The sequence below is a fragment of the Lampetra fluviatilis genome, chromosome 3, assembly GCF_964198595.1.
Source record: "Lampetra fluviatilis chromosome 3, kcLamFluv1.1, whole genome shotgun sequence".
NCBI classification, from domain to species: Eukaryota; Metazoa; Chordata; class Hyperoartia; order Petromyzontiformes; family Petromyzontidae; genus Lampetra; species Lampetra fluviatilis.
Window position 1 is genome coordinate 17,889,457 of NC_136277.1, and position 22,127 is coordinate 17,911,583.

General features: G+C 43.2%; 1 protein-coding gene across 1 annotated transcript; it reads left to right on the top strand.

Moving 5' to 3' along the window:
* Window positions 1–313: 313 nt before the first annotated feature.
* POLR3GL (RNA polymerase III subunit GL) lies at window positions 314–20,969 on the top strand. The gene is made up of 8 exons (XM_078879151.1): window positions 314–368; window positions 2,764–2,951; window positions 4,024–4,153; window positions 5,480–5,548; window positions 6,983–7,039; window positions 11,177–11,268; window positions 11,754–11,870; window positions 20,178–20,969. Exons 2-8 carry the CDS (start codon window positions 2,838–2,840, stop codon window positions 20,262–20,264), a joined length of 666 nt encoding a protein of 221 aa, XP_078735277.1. The 5' UTR covers window positions 314–368; window positions 2,764–2,837; the 3' UTR covers window positions 20,265–20,969.
* Window positions 20,970–22,127: the final 1,158 nt, after the last annotated feature.

Genomic DNA, 22,127 nt, shown 5'->3' on the forward strand with positions numbered 1-22,127 from the left:
TTTATGGACGGACCCTTAGCACCGTTGGCTACATAGGGTGCGAAAGAATTTCAACATACAGACCTGTTTTATTATGTTTTATTTTTATTATTTATTATTTTCATTCTACGTGACTTTACCGAAAGAACCAAGAAGATGAATGCCTGCAGTCACGAAAGCTTTAAATCGAAATACAGTACATATACTTTAGAGGCGGGTGGGGGCGGGGCGAGAGGACGGTGTGGGCGGGGCGACAGCCGGGTGGGGGCGGGGCGACAGCCGGGTGGGGGCGGGTGGGGGCGGGGCGAGAGGCGGGTGGGGGCGGGGTGTTCGCGTCCGGGTGAAAGGGGAAAGGCGGCAGCGGTGGCGGCTCCACATCGACTGCTGCGGTGCGCTCGCAACTCTCGTTGCACGGGCCACCTCGTCATACAGACACGTGACCTCATCACCTCGTTATACAGACACGTGCTCTCATCACCTCGTCACCCAGACACGTGATCTCATCACCTCGTTATACAGACACGTGCTCTCATCACCTCGTCACACAGACACGTGCTCTCATCACCTCGTCACCCAGACACGTGATCTCATCACCTCGTTATACAGACACGTGATCTCGTCACCCAGACACGTGATCTCGTCACCTCGTCACCCAGACACGTGATCTCATCACCTCGTCACAGACACGTGATCTCGTCACCCAGACACGTGATCTCCTCACCTCGTCACCCAGACACGTGATCTCGTCACCTCGTCACACAGACACGTGATCTGATCACCTCGTCATACAGACACGTGATCTCACCTCGTTATACAGACACGTGATCTCGCAGCACGCGTTCCACCGCGTAAAAGAACCGCTTTCATGTCAACACGTAACTCGCCTCGTTAGACACGTGCTGCTACCTCGTTAGACACGTGCTGCTACCTCGTTAGACACGTGCTTTCATTAACACGTGACCCACGTTATACACGTGCCCTCACCTCGTTACCAAGCACGTGCTCCCACCGCACGACTGGAATTTGCACCCTGAATGACGCGTGCATATCGCCTCGTTAGACGCGTGCTCTCGTTATCAACACGTGACACTGTTTTCATAATCGAAATGTACTGGAGGAATCCGATAAGCTATAAAGCTCTTTTGCAAAGCTGTCCAGGTGCGCTCACCGAATATCAAACGCATACCTCGTCACAACCAGATTAACTTATCAACCACGTGAATTTTTCATTTGGGAGCAGTCCATAAATGACGTCACGCACCTGGGGGGGGGGGGGCAGAGCTTTGTGACGTCATATTTGAGGGGGGCCTGACTTTGTGACGCCGTGTGACGGAAGGGGGGGGGGTCAAAAATCGCGTGACGTCATTTATGGACGGTCCCTTAGCTCGTGAACTCATTACGTGACCTCCTTATGAACTCGGCCAATCGCCAGGTGGTCCCGCCACATACAGGACACGCGTACTGTCTTATAAACAGGCGAAAGCCCATACGAGGCGAGAGTCACGTTACATGTAATGTCATTAACTTCTTACACCAGGTGAACTCGCAACCATGTCAGATGCACGTCGCTACTCAACATTATGCCGGGTTAGTGTGGAAATGGGAGTTCAAAAGAACTCGCAAACAAGCACCTTGTGAAAGACTCACCGCAAAATATCGCTGGGTTTGATCTTCCACAAAGCTCATGGTCCACCCTAAACCGCATCCACACAAACGATGGCATATTCGGATTCCTGATGGGCGTGTAAAATTAAAAACTCTCCAGTGTGCGACTTTGGTCACCCAGAACAGGCCATACAACAAATGTCTGATCCACAAATACGAAGGAGACATCGCAGCGATACACTCCGCTGCTCCTGATGCTGTTGTCTCGCTTGACCACCTGAATGTGAAATTGTAGCTGTTGTTCTGCGTCTACATCAGCTGCCATAGGAAAGAAAGTGCGAAAAGTTGGCCTATTAGGCCCTTGTTTTGGGGAGTGTGGCCCATTGCTCTTAGACAATGCCCCATACGTTCTTAGACATCCACTTTACATCACCTCTGAGTAGCACGATTGGCTAAACGTTCTTTTTTACGAGTTGATAATCCAAGAGACCAGAGAATAGCCTAATTTGTAAGAGTAACCTGGATAACCAAAATGACAAAGCAGTAAAATAAAGGAAAATGAATGAAATATACATCAGGGCAAAAACCAAATAGAAATCGACGATATCAATGGAAAATTAAGTCTCGGAACAAAAGTTGGCTGGGATAAATTCGTTTTACATTGGTGACGTAATGACCGCAGAGACGACCGATTACTCTGAATGAGAACTCCAATGTAATTTAATGTAGATGCACAGTGCTTCAAAGTTGTCACTGGCCAGCGTGCTAATTGGTAAGGCACTGCATTTGCTCATCTTTACCACACCCTCGTGCGTTACCTGGAAATGTCAGATATTCTGACTATTTGAAAAACAATGAATTAGCTTTGTTGGAAATTACCGCGTAGGGTCAATATTTCGAATCTCAAAACAATAAAATGGATTTTTAAGTAAATGAAAGTGTATATTCATAACTGCAGAATAAACATTCCATGAAAATCTATTTTTCTATTACGCTACGACTTAAAATCAATCTCAAACAGCCAACTAAAAGCACACGCTTGAAGTTAGCTATGAATGATACGGTGGGGAGATATTTTTTTAGGGAATTCAATTAAAAGACCCTTCAGCAAAAAAAACATCGGGAGTGTGTTTTTTTCTTTATGTAACACACATCTTTGCAATCTGCTGTGCGTTTCAGGCGGGGACAGATGTAAGAGGTGAGAAGCCCGGCGAAGAGTGGCTCGCGTCGGGTGACTTGCCACATCACTCGCGATGGCGGGGCGGGGAAGAGGACGGGGCCAGATGACCTTCAACATCGAGGCCATTGGATTCGCCAAAGGAGAAGCACTTCCTCCACCCACGCTGCAGCCACCGCCGCTCTTCCCGGTGCGAAAGCCAGCGGTTATTCGTTCACTCGCACCCCGTTGCTCTTTGCACAGTTGTAGCATCTTGCAGCTCGGTCTCTTCAGCTGTCCGAAGCTGAGTAAATTCGGATGCATCATCTGCCATTCATCTCAGTCAGTCAGGCTATGGCACCTGGTTCTGTCCTGTGACCTGTCAGCGAGCCTTCAACACTTCACGTGGCTTCAAAGTGCACCTGGCCTGGCACAGGCACCATGGTGACATCACCGCCACTTCGTGGGGAATGACGGCTGTTGTCTGTGCTGTCTCCATGTTCTGTTTGTGTTGTGTTTCTATAACGGGGTGATGCTTTGTCTGTACTCGTCAAAGCATCCATTTATTTATCTGTGTGTGTATCACTGTCTTCACAGATTATAATTGTCTCTATGTATTCACTTTTATGTGTCAAACATATGTCGATCTTACTCGTTTGTCGAACCCTTTACCTTCACTGTTCATATGGTGTCCTCAGTGTCGCTATCTTATTGGGTCTATATCTCTGCATTTCCTTGTTAAATAGTTTGACTCCTCAGTAATTACTTACAACCCCTTTGTCAAGTGTTTTAAAAGCGAGAAATACATTTAGGTTAAAACACATTTGAATTGACAGTTTTGTGATTTATTGATAAGTAGTCATGTACAAAATAACACGTTTATTCTCTTTTTTCAGTTTGTAATTACTTTTGTGAAATGTTTACATGAATTTGTAGCCCAATGAAATGATGTAATACCCACATTTATGTCTCCCCCTTTCACGTCGTTTTGTAAATACGTTATCACTTTATTAATACCGCTAACTGATCTGCATCGCTTAAACCCCAATCTTATGTCGCTCACAGCATCCATCCTTTCTCACCTCCTCCTATCTTGTACACGCACTACATTAAAAAAAAACTACTGTAGAGTCCAATATATAATTTAAGAACAGTATTTTGGCGATATCGAAAAAATGTATGCAAAATCGATATTCGTCGTAGCACCTTACAGGAATGCATCCCCGACGTACACCGGGCTTTCACTCTATCACTCCTTGAGCCGCTGTCTCTGTTGCCGGCAGCCTCTGGAGTACCGTCCGCTGCCGCTGCTCGCGGGGGAGGAGACCGACTACTTGCTCGCACTCAAACAGGAGCTGCGCGGCGCCATGAAGAACCTGCCCTACTTCATCAAGCCCGCCGAGCGCAAGAAAGGTAAGAGTCGTGCTCGCCCGGCCCCATGGCTGTCATTCGGTAGAATCACCGCTGCTCTTTTGAAATGTCGCACCAAGTAACATGCATAAGCTCATCCCCTGCAGATATTTACACAGAGAGGTTCTGGGGTATACAAGGTGTTAAAGCATATTAATGGGTTCTCAGTCTTCGGGTCATGAGCCCAGGTGGAATTACTCGCAATAGTTTGATGGAATGAGGCAAATTCGATTTGACCATTGCATACATCAGTAGGGAAGATTTGCGAATCTATAATAATATGTACCACAGTGTTCGATCTGTTTTGCAATATTAATCTTGTGTTGCTCAATGCATAAAGAGCAACGTAAAAGTGTTGAGGGAGGGCCCACAATATGATATATGTATATATTTTAAAGTTGCTAAGTCTTGTTGAGAGGTGTTGACATTAATGAGATGATTAAAGAAAAAAAAGCTATACAGTAAAACCTTGGATTGCGAGTAACTTGGTCTGCGAGTGTTTTGCAAGATGAGCAACATTTTTAAGTAAATAATAATTTGATAAACGAGCGAGGTCTTGCAATACGAGTAGTACGTGTATACGCTTTGTCTGCCGAGCATCACGTGATCACAACTGATATACGAGTGATTTGATATACGAGTGCTTTGGATCACAAACACGTTTCCGGAACGAATTATGCTCACAATCCAAGGTTTTACTGTATATTAAATGTTACGTGACAGCTGAATTAGGCCTGGTCTTCAGGGTTGGCCAATTACTGCTACCACCCACAGCATAGAGCTGTAAGGGGTGAGAGGACACAGTGAGGACACAGAAACAGCCACAAAGAAACGAGATGGACACCTCTTTCATTGGTGAACTTGAGGGGTGCAAACGTATTTGTTTACCCAGGTGGCCACAAGTATGTTAAGTTCTGCCCTCAGCAAGAGATCATGCTAGTTAGCGTATTTTTTAATAAGATGGTTCACATTGGTTTGATAGTTGGCATACCATAATTGTCTGGCAATGTTAAACATTACCTGGGAATTATATACCCTTTTGCAAAGTTGGTTCTGAAGAACTCCTGGTGATAATTGACTGTGCAAGTATGTCTCCAAGATCATGAGTTGCTCATAGACCTGCTATGCTTGAGTTGGACCAAAAACCTTCCAATAGACAAATGTGCTTTGCATGCAAGCTCTGGGCAGCTGGAAAGTTACCTTATAAACATATTTCACAATTCACATTTGTTTAGATGTTTCCAAGTTCCATAAAAAATGTTTTTGTATATTTTGTTTACGTTATGTTAATGAAAATGTGTTTTTTACCTCTTTATTGCGATTCTGCAGATATTGAGCGGTATTCTGACAAGTACCAGAGTAAAGGACCTGCCGATAATGCCATAGACTGGGCCCCAGGTGATGTCCCTGCATGCCTTCTGCATTACCTCGCCATGACAAATAGTGGGGCTTCACTGTTGCTTGTAACCTACCTTCACGATCGTATCTTGTGCAGTATGGTAATGAAAAGGCTTCTCAGACAAAAGCACCCACAATGCATGCCCTGTCTTAATACAAATGTTTTTCAACTTATGTAATGTGAATAGCTACCCAGTCAAAAGACACTGTGCTTGTGGGTCTTTGTATTGGAAGTCGTTGTGGTATAAAAATCTGGTTATAAATCTGGAAAATTAAATGTATGTATGCATGCTGAACTGCTTTCACACCATATGTAGCCAACTGTGCTAATTAGAGGTGCGGGGGAGAACAGCACACTAAACACAAAAAGCTATTCAAATGAAATAAATCACCCATATAGATTTAAAAGTGCATCGCTCCAGTGGCTTCCTAATATCGGAAGGAAGAGCATTCCAGACGGCCGCAGAGGCGCATCTGAAAGCACACAATGCAGTGGCCATCTTTGTTTGATGGATAGCCAAAAGCCACTGTCAGGATGGACCAAATGTCAGGCAAATGATGAATTAATATAAACCAAATTATGGACAATTGCCTAATAAATTGTTCTTTTTCAGTAAAAATACTTTTTCAGGAGTCTTACATCTGGATGTTTGGCCATATCCTCTTGATTAAAACATGCATACAGAGTAATAACACTGAGAAATTCTCACACAAACGTGAGAAACCTGTGTGAAAAACATATACTACCATCTCCTGACCACATCAGAGTCCTGTATATTATGATATATATCTCAATAATTCATAGATTGAACTGCTTAAAGGAGTGTTTAATGCAAGCCATGACTCCTACATTGTACAAGCTCACACTAACACTGAATGTGGTAATTACATCTTCCAGCTTCAACAGAGGAATTTAATATACAAAGCTTTAAAACCTTGGTATTGTGGTGTCACCTTCATCATCCAGTCTGTCCCCAAGGATGATGGCATTTCTTGCATTGGGAATTGCTCGTCCTTCATCTTATAGGGTTGTTATATATTTTTACTGTGCGTTCGCTTGTGACTAGCAAGACCAGCGTTTGAACTGCTAGATCAGTCCACGTTGCAGCCATCCCGGATGGTCTTGCATTTTCATAAATAATTTCACTCTAGTACATGAAATAATGTCATCGCTCCATCACTGCAGTGGTCGTCCATCGTAGAGACGGCGTGTCCTGCACTGTGAACCCAGCCACCTGAGTTTGATTCGTGGCCCTGGCTAACATCAGTTGTGAGTGATGGCTATGCGTGTGATATTTTGAAATTACTGAATTCTCACATAAACCATTCATTCCCTGTGCATGTCTCTCACCCTCTAGCACCTCGGTGCTTATCCTCTATGTCAGTGACTGATTTTCAACCCTCTGTTTAAAAGTGAACGTTGATCTCTGTCAGACTGGAGACTGTTGCCCAGAGAGCTGAGGATACAAGTCCGGAAGGCGACCAAAGCCAGTGAGTCTCCAACTTTTATTAATGTTGTAGCGACTCTATGCTCTAAGACAGTGGTTCTCAACTAGAGGGACACGGACTCCGGGGGGTACGTGGCAATGTCCCAGAGGGTACGTGAAGTGATTTATAAATATTAATATATGAGAGTCATTGGTGAATAATTGTGTATGACTCTGCCAATATAAAATAACCAGGATAAAATAAAAATCCATATGTTAACCTAGAATGATATAATAGACCTTTCTAAACTCATTGATCATAAACAATGTGGTTTCCAAGAGAAGCCAGCTAGCATGAACAAATCACGTCATACATGCATAGTGTCCGTTCATTTTTTGTATTCGCTTACAGTTACTAGCTAGTGAGGACATCTCACAAAATTGACAATTGGTTAAAATATTGAAGTTCGTTACTCATCCATCTGTTTCTCAGAACCATGTTGGTCAGACAAGGGGGTACTCAGTTGAAACAAAATTCAGCAAGGGGTACAGTAGCCGAAAAAGATTGAGAACCACTGGTCTAAGAGATGACAGTAGAATTTCTACCTCTGGGCTTCTTATCTGTGACTTGTGTCATGTAAAAGGCTCAGTTGGACCCGCATTTCATTGTGATCTGCAGATTGGCCGTCTGTTATCAATAAATTAAAGGTTAAGAGGAAGTCGGCAGACATATTTGAGAACAAGATGTCCTAATTGGCAACTTATTGTTTACTTGGCTGATGAGATGAAATAGTCCATGCTTGCTTACTTGATCTGATTTGCAGCGATCGACAAATATGATAATGCGAGTGATGTTAAGATTTGTTACACGCAGATTCACGTCCGATATGTGTTCCAAACTACAGAGATATCTGTATTTTGGTGGGCCAAATGGGTTTAATGGTCAATTGAATTTGTTATCAGTAATATGACAAATGTAACACCAAGTATGGGGGTAAAATATTACCTTTTAAAACCATCATGTGACAGCAAAACAGTTGTGAAAATGTGTGTGCATTGCACGATTTGTGGTGAGTTAGAATTATGATACTTGAGATTACAATATTTGTAATATTTTCATGAATAACATTTTTTGTCTACATTTTCCCTTGAATAATGAAGCAAGGGGTAAGGCCAAGTGCAGCCCCATCACAATCACTGGTCCAATTCGTCATGATATGCAGTCTTGAGCACGACTGCTGTAATAGTCATGCATGGCCTGATGTTAAGTATGATAATGGAAATGATGATCGCAATGGTTATCCCATGATGATGATTGTGATCATTTTCATCTGCCACGATCTGTCCGCTGCTAGATCGGTCTATGTTGTAGCCGTCCCTCACGGTCTTGCATTGCCATAAATCATCGCGCTCTTGCACGTTAACTAATTTCATCGCTCCATCGCTGCAGTGGTCGTCCATCGTAGAGACGGCGTGTCCTGCACTGTGAATCCGTCCACCTGAGTTTGATTCCCATCCCCGGCTAACATCGGTCATGAGCGATGGTTGAACTCTTTCTGCCCCCCCCCCTTTATCAACCTGTACTGGCCAACGTGGTGAACTCTGGGCATATGACCCCCACCACTAACACTTTTGTGTCAGTGGTGGGGGGAGGGGCATTCAATCAGCAGTGGATTAACAAGAGGATATACATGAGTATTATGTCTCTAATATTTAACATAAATAAAATAAAACGCAGTGTAGCTGTTCAATCCTTACAAGTGATTTAGAAAATGTCTATTCGTCATTTATTAAGGCCTTGATTTGTGAGAGGTTGATTAACTGCTTTAGTTTTTGTAGTCTACAAATGCCAGGCATAGTGATATCTGGTATTCATTTGGCTTGTGTGAACTCAAAAGTATGTTGCCAATGGTAGAAAACACTTTTATAAAATCAGCTTACTCACATGGAGGGTTGGCTTCTAAATTGTCCATTTTTTGGTTGTCAATGATCTTTGTAAACAGTTTATTAATGTATTATATTAGGCTAATGTGTCTGTAACGATTTAACTCAGCTTGGTTTTTCTTCATCAATCGAATATTGAAAGAGATTACCTTATTTCTGTTTCAATATTTAGTAAAAAGGTCTGCTAATTTTGATCTAACAGATTGGCACGCTTTTTTGATGAAGTCCAGAGTTATTCCATCTTGTCTGGGAGCTTTCATTATTTTATTTTAAATGTGAAATCTGAAGCTTCACTAACATGACTCTCATCTTATTCCAGGGGTATGTACATAAATATAATAATTCATATATTCCAGAATAAAAAAAAATAGATTATTATCATTGAGGATTATGGCAGTGGACGTGTAGACAATTTAGCACCTAACTCCATACTCCAAATCCGCTATTCAAATCCTAATTGTGCATCAAAGTTGACCATCTGTAAACCACATCAATAGTTCTCTAATGCAGTACATCGTCCATGGAGTCCCACTGAGTCCCACTGAGTATCAACGCCTCTTCGGTATGATCCTCTTTTGGAATATTTTTTCCCAGTTTCTAAATGGGTGTTTCTGCATGTGGAGGACACATCCTTTGCCCGTATATAAGGAACACACTTAGGCAGCCTATCACAAACCGACTTTGTGTCCTGGCTCGTACAGGAAACACCACACTTCCCCAGCAGGTGGTGTGTGTACCACACGTGTGGTTGCATCACCTCGTTGTCAGCTAATCTCATCTCCGAGCAGCTGGTTTTGGGTTTGCATGATGACAGCCACCGTCACGTAACGCTCGGTGTAATAATAGAATTATAGTTAAAACAACTCACTCAGCCATTGCTGCTTATCTGAGTCTTCATCAAAGTGCCTGCCACGGAAAAAAAGTAGTGCCCTGCATTGCTTTACTGAAACATCACGTGAATGTTAGTACAGAGACTCCTCTGTTTACGAACATTCCACTTCCGAACTTTCAGAGATACGAACAAACCTGTCTATGTCCTGTTGCCTGTTCTGGACCGAGAGTTGTAAATTCAACCGCCGCACAATAGATGGCGGTGGTGTCATCTACATCTGCAGAACGTGAAGAACTAGTGGCATCTACAGGATTTTATACAACTTTTAAAGCCATTCCCCGTGTTTAGTGTACATGCCATACAACATGTTCGGAATCGACAGAAGTGGACTTACGAATAAATCGACTGACGAACCTGGAACACAACTTGTTCGTAAGTAGAGGAGTCCCTGGAAAAGGCAAAGGTGCAGCCCGACGTGGCACTGCTGGCGGAAGGGCCTCCGATAGAGGGACCCCGAATTGTTTTCTTGAGTAGATAATTTTTACCGTATACAGGCAGACCTCGCTTAGCGCTCAAGATGCGTTCCTAGAGATGGGAGCGCGAATCAAATCGACCCTAAATGGGGTCATTGTAGATATATAGGGATGCGTTCCCAACAGCGGTATTTCTTTCGTATGAGCAACTTATGAAGGCTTCATTGGGGAGTATCGGTAATTGTGCTAATAATGGTAAATATTTCACAAGTAAAAATTACAATTTATTATAATAACATCGGTAAGTATGATGTAGTGTACTCACAAGTGTATTCTACAAGGCATCAGTGGGGGGAGCTGTTGCACAAAACAATCCAGCTCATTCTCAGAGAAGTACTCCAGGACCTCCGTGATCTTAGCGACGCCCTCAGTCTAAATGTTTTTGTAGTGAGGTTTCTTTGAGGTGGAGCCTGAGACTCTATGCCGGTCTCGTGAGTTCTCATCTGGCTAAACGAATCGATTTTGAAAAAATATAATCAGGACCGCGAACGGTGATAATTAAATCGCAGACGGTGGGGTCTGGATGCCTCAGCGTGCATCGCTCTCATTGGCTGAGCGAATAATGGGGGGGGGGGTGTTCTCACTCGCAAGCGCTGTTTAGAATTTTTTATTAAAATTTTTGTAACATTTTTCTCAAGGACAAAGATCGCTATAACGCATCAGCGTTCTATGGGGTCGCGCTTAGCGAGCTCTCCCTGTAGCTATTTTTTTATATTGGGAAACTGCTTAGTTAAAACATAATCTTACAGTACATATAAAGCACTGCTGCCAAATGTTCATCCAATCCTCATGAAACAGGCATTTGCACCTTTAACGTCTAGATTTTTACATTAATGTATACAACATTATTGTTGCAGGATGCATGTGGATGTGTTTTCTCTTATTTCGTCAGAAAAAGCTGTGGTTAAGACACAGTTGCCAAAACCCGAGAAGTCCAAGAAAGCATCAGAAACAGAAAATCTTGAAATGCTAAAGAATCTGGAGGTAAGTAGGTCATCCACACCCACAGCTATTCCTGTACTCGTTGAATATGGCTGCTCGATTAAATCAGGAAGCTGTATTTTTAAGTGGTTAAAAGTCTGCCCAGGTGATTAAGCGGTAGAACGGGCCGCTCACGTTTGGAAGGTTGAAAGTTCAAATCTTGATTGGGGGTTGATTTAATCAATCACCACCCCCCCCCCCCCGGGTTTGCTAAAATGAATACCACTTTGTGGGAAAATTAACATTAGTTCTGTGGATAGACTTGGCGCCACCATATGAATGTTGTAATTTCCACCACTGGCTCAGGGCTGTAAACAAAAAGGCAAACACCGCCTCAGTGGTCATTTGAGTAGGAAATCACTTCGACTTAAGCACGCCACGAAAAAAAACGCCAAGGACACAGCTTATTAAGTAAAAATGTTTCCAATTTGCATTAATCTCTCCTGGGTAAGGACTCGTGCACCCAACACTTCTTGCTGTTTTCCCAGACCTTGGAGCAGAAGGAGCAGCAGGCTCCGTCAGATGAGGACGGGGCTGAGGAAGAAGAGAAGGAAGAAGGGGAGGAGGCTGAAGAGGAGGTCCTCGACGAAGAAGAGTTTGAAGAGGTGAGCATGAGCTGTGGCATTACCTGGCACATTATCGCTCAGATTCACTTGGTTCAAGCGACTTTTTATCTTGTTTGGCTCACGCCATCAGACACTTTTAAATAATTTGTCCTGCAAACCCTGCATATAATTCCCATCTTCGATGTAATATGGGCCGTCTCGCCATATCAATTTTATTACGTGTATACTTTTAATATAATTTTTCCCAATGTAAATATTTTAGTAAATTTGCTCGATTATATTAAACCCACTCTAATCCACACTCACGAGAGGGCTTCTGTGTAGAGACTTTGCAGATAAGCGAGCCATCCTTGGACTCTCTCGATGGTATGCCAGCGAGTTATATTGGCAAGTCGTCCTCAGGCCGCTCCTTGTCACTCTGTCAGGTGTGGTGACCCAAAAATTCAGGGTGGTCGTAGAGGTATCATCCATTGTTGTAAAATTATAATTATCAGCTTGAATATAGTATCGTAGTCCAAGCGTTTACATGTCCGCGATGGCGTTGGCAGCACGCCATTGTACTGATCTTGGAGAGAGTCCCAGGCATGTGATTACATCTAGTGAGTGATTGCTTCCAATGCTTTTTGTTACGTGTTGTTGAAGATCACTCGTTCTCTTCAGGTAAAAAAGCGTACGTTTAGAAGTACTCCGTTTGCAGCGTTTCAGCCACGCAGTTCAAAACCTATCTAATTCTACGGTGAAAAATTCAGGGAGACACCTCAACTCATAAACCGAGCTTCCCTTGTACCCCATCGATGTTAGGAAATGCAATGCGTTGTGGGAGCCACTGAAGCTCGACCATGAACTGGCAAGTCGTACATTGCTGCTTTAATTCTCGCTGGGTGCTGGGAATTGAGAGATAGCATCTGAACTTCAATTTATCCGAAATGATTGGTTTTACTGCCATACCCTGCAGTGGGTATTCAGGTGATATTCAAACAAGACCAAGCACCTGCGTTCTTTTTTTTGTAGCGGCTTCCTTCAATGAATGAGCGTTGCACACACGAGAGCACAAGAACAGGTCGGACGTGTTGGTACGACTGGGGGGCTGCCGCGAGGAGTGGCTCTGCGTGGGTGCAGCGCTGATGTGAAGCCCTGAGGATAGGGGGGGGGGGTCTCTTTCAGGTGCATGGAGTTCAAACCACGTACATCACACTCGTTTGGTTTTTACGTGGCATAATCTGGAGAGTTGTGCATTTATGTCAACGGTGTGGGTTTTTAAAAATTATTTCTTTATTTTCATTCAACACGAGCCTGGTACAGAACACAAACTGTAACAAAGGGAGGGGCACAGAAAGACCGCGGACTGAGGCCCCGAATTCGGTGCTCCCGGGTTTAGGGGAGGGGAGGAAATTGGGCGCTCACCTGCCCCCATCCAGGTGGGCACCACGAGCGGGAGTGTCGGTTTTTATATGGGGTGGGGGGGGGTATAAAGAAAGAGGAACAAAACAAGGGGGTAGAACAGAGGTCGCAAACGGGTTTTGATTCCTTACCCGTACCCACCCGGCCGCACCAGGGTCGCAAACGGGTACCCGTACCCGGCCGAACCCGTACCCTACCCGTACCCGGCCGGGTAGCCGGGTATCGGGTAGGGTACGGGTATCGGGTACCCGGTTGCGACCTCTGGGGTAGAAGGGACGAGGAGGGTAGGTGGGGAAGTCAACAGTGTATTTAATAAAGTATCTAGCATATCTGTTGCATGTATTTTATTATGGGATTCATTCGATGTCACACCTGACTTACACCATACTGATGTCGTGTGGTTGACGTGGCAAGCAGAGGAAATGCTGTTTGTAGCATTTCCATAACATTACTGTGAGTCATGGTGGGATAAAATACAAAATGCCTCCTTGCCGTCAAATTAAATGCTGCGCCAAGTCTTCCTTTATGTGGACCAATGCCAATATGAATCATCGTCTGATGGAATGGTTTCAAACTCGTAAGGTGGATCGGTGCGCTGTCTTAGATCCAAGCATGTTCAGCATTTTTAAAGCTTTTACTAAACATAATCACACCTGGAAATGTTCTATTTATATGGGCACTGATGAACAACAAATCACCCACAGACCTGTGAGTTGTAAGGTGGTTTATCCGATTATATTCTGCAGAGGGAAGTATTTCGTCACTTTTGTTTTCAACAGACAGTGTTGACTTTACTTAGTGTGGTATCTGAGGCAATTTAACCCAAACATAGTTGAAGTCTATTTTGACTATGACCAAATCACATACACATGCTCATCATCCCATCGGATCTCAGAAGCTAAGCAGCATTTAGCCTGGTTCGTAGTTGGATGGGATACTCCCAGGTTTTGTAATCTTGAGATGGCGGTACAGTGGTTGATCCATGAATGTGTTTGCGGAGCTGCCTGGAGTATTATCACTTGTACACATGGATTTCCTCCAGATATTCCGATTTTCTCCCACATGTCAAACACTCATACATTAAGAATTGGCAAAACACCTTAGTTGAGGTTCATACCTCGCTACTGGATGAATGACGATGTATATTCTGTTGGTTATAAACCTTGTTTGAGCATATGTGGGTTGTGAGGGGTCAGATGTCACTCACCACGGATGTTATCTGTGGCCAAAAATCCGTCTCTGTTGGCTGGGTTGATAGTATAGTACCCTAACCACTCTGACGCAAACTCTCCCCTATATGGCTAAATCAATGTCAGTATTATTAATGCGGTATTATTAATACAGTATTATTATTTATTAAAGGTCTCTGGTTAGATCTCCCTGCACAGCAGTTGAAACAATGGGTACGTTTCTTAAATCCCCCACCTCTGTCTGCCCAGAAGTAAAAATGGGTTCATCGCAGCTGATCACCAGCGGGTTGTGTGTGGTGGGGTAAAGTGAAGGGTACAGCCATTTATTGTAAGATTTCTGGCTCACGTGGAAGAGTAGGCCAAAATAGTATCTTAGAGGGTCTATCCAGAGGCTCCGTTTCAGAGGCCATTCTGCCACGCCTCAGTGGTGCGGGCAAGCAATTGCGGAGCGGCACCTCTACCTCTGGTATTAAAGTTTATCACTCCCCGTAACGCATGCAACAAGTAAATGCAAATATCAACTGGTGTGACCGAGCGAGAAAATGCATGCAGTCGCAGCCACCTTCAGCGAGAATCAATGCTCCCACTGTATGCCACTGAAGATCCGAGCATGCTGAGTTTGAACTACAACGTGGCCCCAACTGATTTTCGCACCAGCCAGACAATGTAGTCGTGTAATTAATGACTGCATAATCATGGGACTGATGTTCCTTTTTAAAGCAAAAGTGGCGTAAAATCAAACTTTCAGTTTTGAAAAAGTGGTTTTAGGGGCGTCAAGCTATTTTCGTGTAGCTATTAACTTCGTGATTCTATTCCGGTTATAAACATTATTGCTGTTGCTTTCATCAATAAAATGCCACACAAGGTCCAAGGTACATTTGATCTACATTGTCGTATGTAAACAGAGTCTATTTACTTGCTAACTCTTTACTTTGCTCCCATATAGGTTTAAAACACCTTCATTAGGTTAGGTTTGAGCTGTAGACTTTTTCTGTTGGACAGTAGACATAGGCACTGTGACAGAGCACTCCACTCACAGGAGGTTGCAGGGACAAATCGGGGTCTGTTTTTGAGTCAACACTTAATCATTTTCATAGTCCAGTAAGTTTCTGGGTTGCGGAAGGACCCCGACTTATGGAAATCCAACTTTGCGGAAATGCTCCCATAAATCATGTAAAAAAAATGAGTACGCGGATTTTTTTTCTTTTACGTAAGCGCAAATAGTTTAGCGTGTGGTGAAGTTTCGGATGAGTACTGTGGACCAAGGCGTGAACCGCGCCGCTTTATGTCTTGCTCCACCAAAACGCCGCCTTCACGCAGCCTGAACTGCACTAGGATGAGAGTAAATGGATTTTTTTGTAGAATTACGGAATACTTCTCCTTTTGTAGCATTACGAAATTGTTTTTCTTTCTATACTCAGAACTATCTTTTTTCCCCCCATTTTCATATGGCTATTTTTTTATATATAAATGTTAGAGTTTATTTCATTAGTTATTTACTGTCTGTACTTTAACACAATTACACTTTTATTGCTTTATGGTCTCAGCCGACAGTGATCAGAGAATTCTAAGCCTAGCCTAATGCACGGTAAATGGACATTCAGAAGTTACTGCTTTCTTATTTTTGGTTCTTTCGGTAAAGTCACGTAGAAGGGAAATAATAAAGTATTCTTTAAAAATATCTATATATATAAAATCGCAAATCTGTCTGTCTGTCTGTGTGTGTGTCTGTGTGTCGCCGGACCATACGCAGTTTCATTGGACGAAATGTGAGGGATTTGCGAGACACGATTGGTTCGTTTGGTTTTCCACGGCGGTTGCCCCTGGCAACGGGTAGCGACGCTTTCGCTGCGGGGTGGGCGCCATTTTTTATTCCCGTTAAAAATATGCGCACGCATTAACACGCGACTCTGAGGTAAATTCATCAAAGTTTCACGTCCTCTTCACTCCCCCCCCACCCCAATGTGTGCAATTACTATTATAGGGTCGGTAGATAATAAAATTATAGCGATTAGACAGTATTATTGTAGCGCGAGGGGGGGGCGGGTAACGGCCCCAGTACCCAGCCTCAGCCGGGTGGGCAATTTAGGCGAGGCCGGAGGCTCTGCACGGTACTAGGCCTCGACACCCCACCACACTATAGGCCGTACATATTACTGCACAGCGGCCGAGGAGATCGTGGCTGGGGGGGGGGGCAGGGGTAGCAGCCCATCTGTGTATATATGTAAGGTTATTAAGAAATATATTTTTCACCTGGGCAACGCCGGGTACTTCTGCTAGTGTTATTATAATTTTATTATTAGCTTTTAATCGAAATTTACTGCTTTCTGTTAACAGTTACAATATGACACACGAATTTTGTTCCTGGGTAGTAAGTGTTATTTTATAATTGCTTATGCCTTAAAAGTATAGAAAATGGCTATTCCCCACAAACGTTGCTTTTGTGAGCAGGGCTTTACGTAAATGAATAACACAAATGCACACCACGTTTTCTCATTGAAAATAGGTACAATTCAAAATATCACTGTCCTGGTCACAAAAGCAAAGTTGTGGGGAATAATAGCGACGTTTATTATGAGTAATATTGGTCGAAAGCCTAAGTGTTAAACTAAACAATCTCCACCAGCCTATGGCCCTTGCAGACCAATAGCTGGCAGCAGCAGACGCATGTGCTGAGACAACGACATCAGGACAACACGTGACGCAGTAGTGCAGATGGCCACCCTGTAGTCCCGCAACCAGCTTCTCTGCACGCTGTGCAATATTTACATGCAGATATATTTTAAATTCTGCTGTAATGGGTCTCGGTCCAAACATATGTTTGTAGATATATCCCTACAGATATATGTATTTCCTCACAAAAAAGAGGTTGTCAACTTAAAAAAAATAAATGCGACATTTTAACAAAATCCATAGCAACCCTTGCTTTCTATTTTATATCAACGGTCAAAAGCACGCACCACTAAACGCTTCCCACGCTTGACGTCAAGCGAGCGTGCGAGTTCTCCACGCTTGTGTGCAGTTAACCGCACATTTGACTGGATAAGTGACGAATTAAAGAGCATTGGCCACGTTGTCCTTCCACCCACGCCTCCAATTATCACGGTTGGCTACATACGGTGCGATTTCAACATATGTGCACACACAATGAGAGCGCTCAGCCATAGCTGCCCATGTGAGCACCAAGAAACATTCCTTTCACCAAGACCTCAACGCCGGTACTAACTGCCTCCTTGAGTTACAAACATACAAATGGGTGAAAATAATTAAGGTGTTTTTTTTTTAAGTCCATTTAAATGTGCATTCAAAATGTTTTCTTTACAATAAAACCGGTATTGTGAAGGGAAATAATGAATGGAATATTATATGAATCTTACGTTGACTTAGCAGCATTATGGGCATCTAAGCTTCTTGTTACAACAATTTCTTCCAATGGTCTATAGCAAACTTGACTTAATGCCCTCTGCAGAACTTAAATTTGAGCACTTCTATTCTGGGAAATGTTAATCACCTGTTTGTTAAAAGTAGTGTTTGCATGTAATTGCCATGCTATTTCTGTCAATAATGTTTGAAAACCTCTCCCATGTGAAATGTATGTACATAAATGTATTATTTTGAGTTAAATGTGTGGCCCTGCCTTTACTTGATAACGCCACTTCTGGCAGAAGGGTCTTCACGAGAGGGAGCTCTCGAGAGCCTCCCTCTGGATGGTACTTGGCCTACTCTTCCACACTGGCCAGACATCTTGGGCAAGCTGGGAGTACCCACACTGGGTAATAACCATTCAGTTTAGTGGAACGTGTGAGTGCACTGTATTATATGACCCTGACAACCTGAGTGTGATTCCTGGCCACAGTTAAAATCAGTAACGAATGATATTTTAACCGGTCCTAGGCTACCCTTCACGAGCCGACGTCAACCACCGTGGTAGACTTTAGTCAACAAACGCCCACAATCAAACGGACGTGTGTGAAAGAACCAAGAATATGAATCCCTGCAGTCACGAAAGCTTTAAATCGAGATTTTCATCCATCGTAGCATTTGAAAAAAGGGACTGTAAATTGTTATTAATTATTTCATAACAGCATAGTGCATTTCAGTTAAGCCAAACCCTATAAAGCCAGGGAGAACCAGTTGTGATACACATCTGGATTTCCACTCTAGCCTTCATTACCCTGTGCTGTAAACAGACCCGCATTCTCCTGGGATAAGAATGTCACTGCTTTTGACAGGACATTCATCCAAGCCCCTTTTTTGGTTCGCACTGTTTTCAAAAGCGAGGATTTTTGCAAAGATATATGCCAAACGTCTTCTGAATGTACGTAGCCTTACATTCAGAAGAAAACTCAGGACCGGTTTTGGCATAAATAGTCTCTTTAGCAGTCATGCTTGCTTGAACTGCCAATCTTCCAGGAAGTACCTTGTATATAAGATATGGGTTCTAGTTCTCTGCAAAATTGTATAATACCTAACATAAAATAATAATTGGCGTCAATATGGGTCTTACAGTTGCCTGATTATCTATTTTGTTATCTATTTAATCTATTTAGTAAATAATATACCAATGCTAATGATTCATTTCCAAGAAGAGTTGACGCCTCTGTGTTTAATGGTGTCCTGCTGCTGTCTAAACAAAATGCCACAACCACCTTGTGTGTTTAAAGCTTGCGGCTATCACAGGCCTGTGTGCAGAACATGTGCAAGTATGGTGATGTCATCAGAACATTAAAACCATTCTGGGACTGCTGTTGAATACACACCACTTTTACCTTTGTGGTACATAGGCTCATCCGTATAACTTGAGATGAGCTCCTTCTATATAGGAAACCTTTCGCTTTTAACCCCTCGGTCACAAGAAGCAAACGTTTGATTTAATGTCATGTCTTATCCCATCCTCTCCATCTAAACCTCAACGAAGTGTTTGCATACGGTGCGACTTTGTTTATATACGATTGAGGGAACAGGACAATAGATCAGAGAATGTGCGGGTAGGATTTTGCCCTGGGATTGTCTCAACCATTCTTGAAGCATCTCTTAACTAGTTTGGTGTCCCTTTGGCAATCCTGGTAAACATACACGGCGCATCGCTTGGCAGCAATAATGTTGATATCGTTACAACCAACTGGTAACAAGGGCATTATAACAGCAATCATTACAATTCACATCCAGAGCATGGCTCCCAGCTTGGCTGCACAAAGTTACAGGCTGGAGCATTGTGCACAGTAAACGTGAACTACGGTTTGTCCTCGCAGCAGCTTTACCTGGTCATCGGACAACGATGGTCACTGCTTCGGCCGCTTTCAGATGCGCTTCTGTGACCATCTGGGATGCTCTTCCTTCCAATATTCGGAAGACACTGGAGCTATGCACTTTTAAATCGCATCGATTGAAAACGAATTTCTTTAGAACTACTTTTTGTGTGGAGTTTGTTGTCCTTCACCCGCACTTCCGATTAGCACGGTTGGCTACGTACGGTGCGAAATAAGTTCAATATACATACATATCGCATGAAGAACCACAGCAAACACTCCTTTGCGATGTCACAGAGCAGAACCTGCCTTCTGGACCTTGTCTCACGTAGAATACAGGATGAATAAGTATGTCTTCTGGGACCAGGTAAAAATTATAATGAGTAAATGTCAACTATTTACTGCATGATTATCCAGTCAAAGGGTACTGACGATATGCTGAAACTAAGTTATTCTGTCATGCAAATAAGCACCCTTTGCTAATCTCTTCGTTTTGGTGTGTGCAGGAAACAGATTACGTGATGTCGTACTTTGAAAATGGAGAGGATTTCGGCGGTGACAGTGATGATCACATGGACGAGGCGGTGTACTAGCTTGTCGCGATAGATGGATTTCCACTGCAGCACTCTTCAACGCCACGGGTTATAGCTCACTCGTAACACTGAAGCACCGAGTGATCCACACAGAGATGCAGAGACCAGACCACGAAGGGCTCAATTCACGTGTTACCTATTGTTCCTTTTCATCCTCTTGATGAAAACGTGCTGCCACGGTGGTGGGATGTTAACTGCCTGGTATACAGGAGGTCGTGGGTTCGATCCCGACCCTGATGCCTGTGTATGTGGAGTTTGCGTGTTCTCCCCGTGGTCGGGTGGATTTTTCTCAGGGTCCTCCGGTTCTCCCCTGCACATTTATAAACACTCGTTTAGAGTATTTGGTTGCTATAAATCTCGACGTGATGATAAGCCACTTCGTTGAGCTTTCATTTGTGGCCAGGTCGCTAATAGTCTAAAATTAACAATTGGGTAAAACTCTTTGGCCTTTTTTGATCAAGTTGTGAATTTGGCCCTGAGTGTGCACTGGCCCACTAAGATTCCAAACACAGTTAAGAGCTGCATCGATTTTTAGAACATAATACACTGCAGCGCAGTCCATCTGAACACACATGGATGCAAGCAACACTGTACAATATAGGACAACAGTCCACTGTGGAACAAAGGTACGCTAAATCGTGAACCACTACGATGAAGCTCAACAGGACACGGAAGTGTACACGTGTAACCTTAATTATGCATCTCCTACCATGCTGTTTATCACAATTTCACTTGGGTTTATTTTAAAACCTGGAAATAATTTTTCAATTTTGTTGAATAAACGTGTATGTTTAAGTACTGTCAACATTTCAGTTATTTGCATTGAAGACAATGTACATTAAACAACAGCAATGATACAGCAAGTGTGGGTATATGAAGCACTGAATATACTTTAACGTCCTCATCACCAGGAACCAGTTGAGCTAATCTTTACACTCATCATACCTGCAAGTCATTTGCATGATGCCTCTGCTCTTTGACAACAGAGCGACGTCGACTTCAGCACCCAGATCAGGCGACGTGAACCTTGCTGTCAAAGGCTGCAAACGTAAACTTGAACATTTTAGCTGTGGCTGGCATACACTTCCTTCAGCCCTCCTCTCAGTGCAGATGTCAGATGGGTGAGGCTTGGAACGCTGGCCCATGCAGGTGATTTGGAAATGCTGTTAACATGGTACAGGCTTCCCAGAAAAGCTAACAGGGAAGGTAGTTCCAGATAAGATTTTTTTTTTGCGAATGCTTTTACACGTGACAGTCATCCATTTAGAACTCCAGACATGCAAGAAAAATACATGTTTGTCAATGTTCATCTTCTTGGTTCTTTCGGTAAAGTCACGTAGAAGGGAAATAATAATCTAATAATAAAAATAAAACATAATAAAATAATTCTCACGACGTTTCGGCCACAACGCAAACAGCCGTCCTCAGGTGAAGAACAGGTCTGTCGGAAAGACAGAGTCTGAATTAATACGCTTGGTGGTGTGGTGTTCATTCAGACGCTGGCCGAAACGTCGTGGAGACTTCGTGAGAATGATTTTATTATGTTTTATTTTTATTATTTTCCTTCTACATGACTTTACCGAAAGAACCAAGTCCGCTTAGGTGCCATGGTTACCAGATAGGTGCCGTTTGTTTCATGTCAGATTTATTGTCTGGTAAAGTAAAACCATTGTGCTAATGTATGAGCATTGCGTACCGTCAGCTCCTTCAAAGGAAGTACAAATAACTTTGCTAAAGTAGGATTTAATTCCTTGTGAACATTCGATAATGCACCACCATTTTGGTTCTGGGGTTGGTTACGTGTGAAAATGTTCCTTGACGTGTAAACTGGGATTGCAGGATATGGAGATATTTTTAGTGACG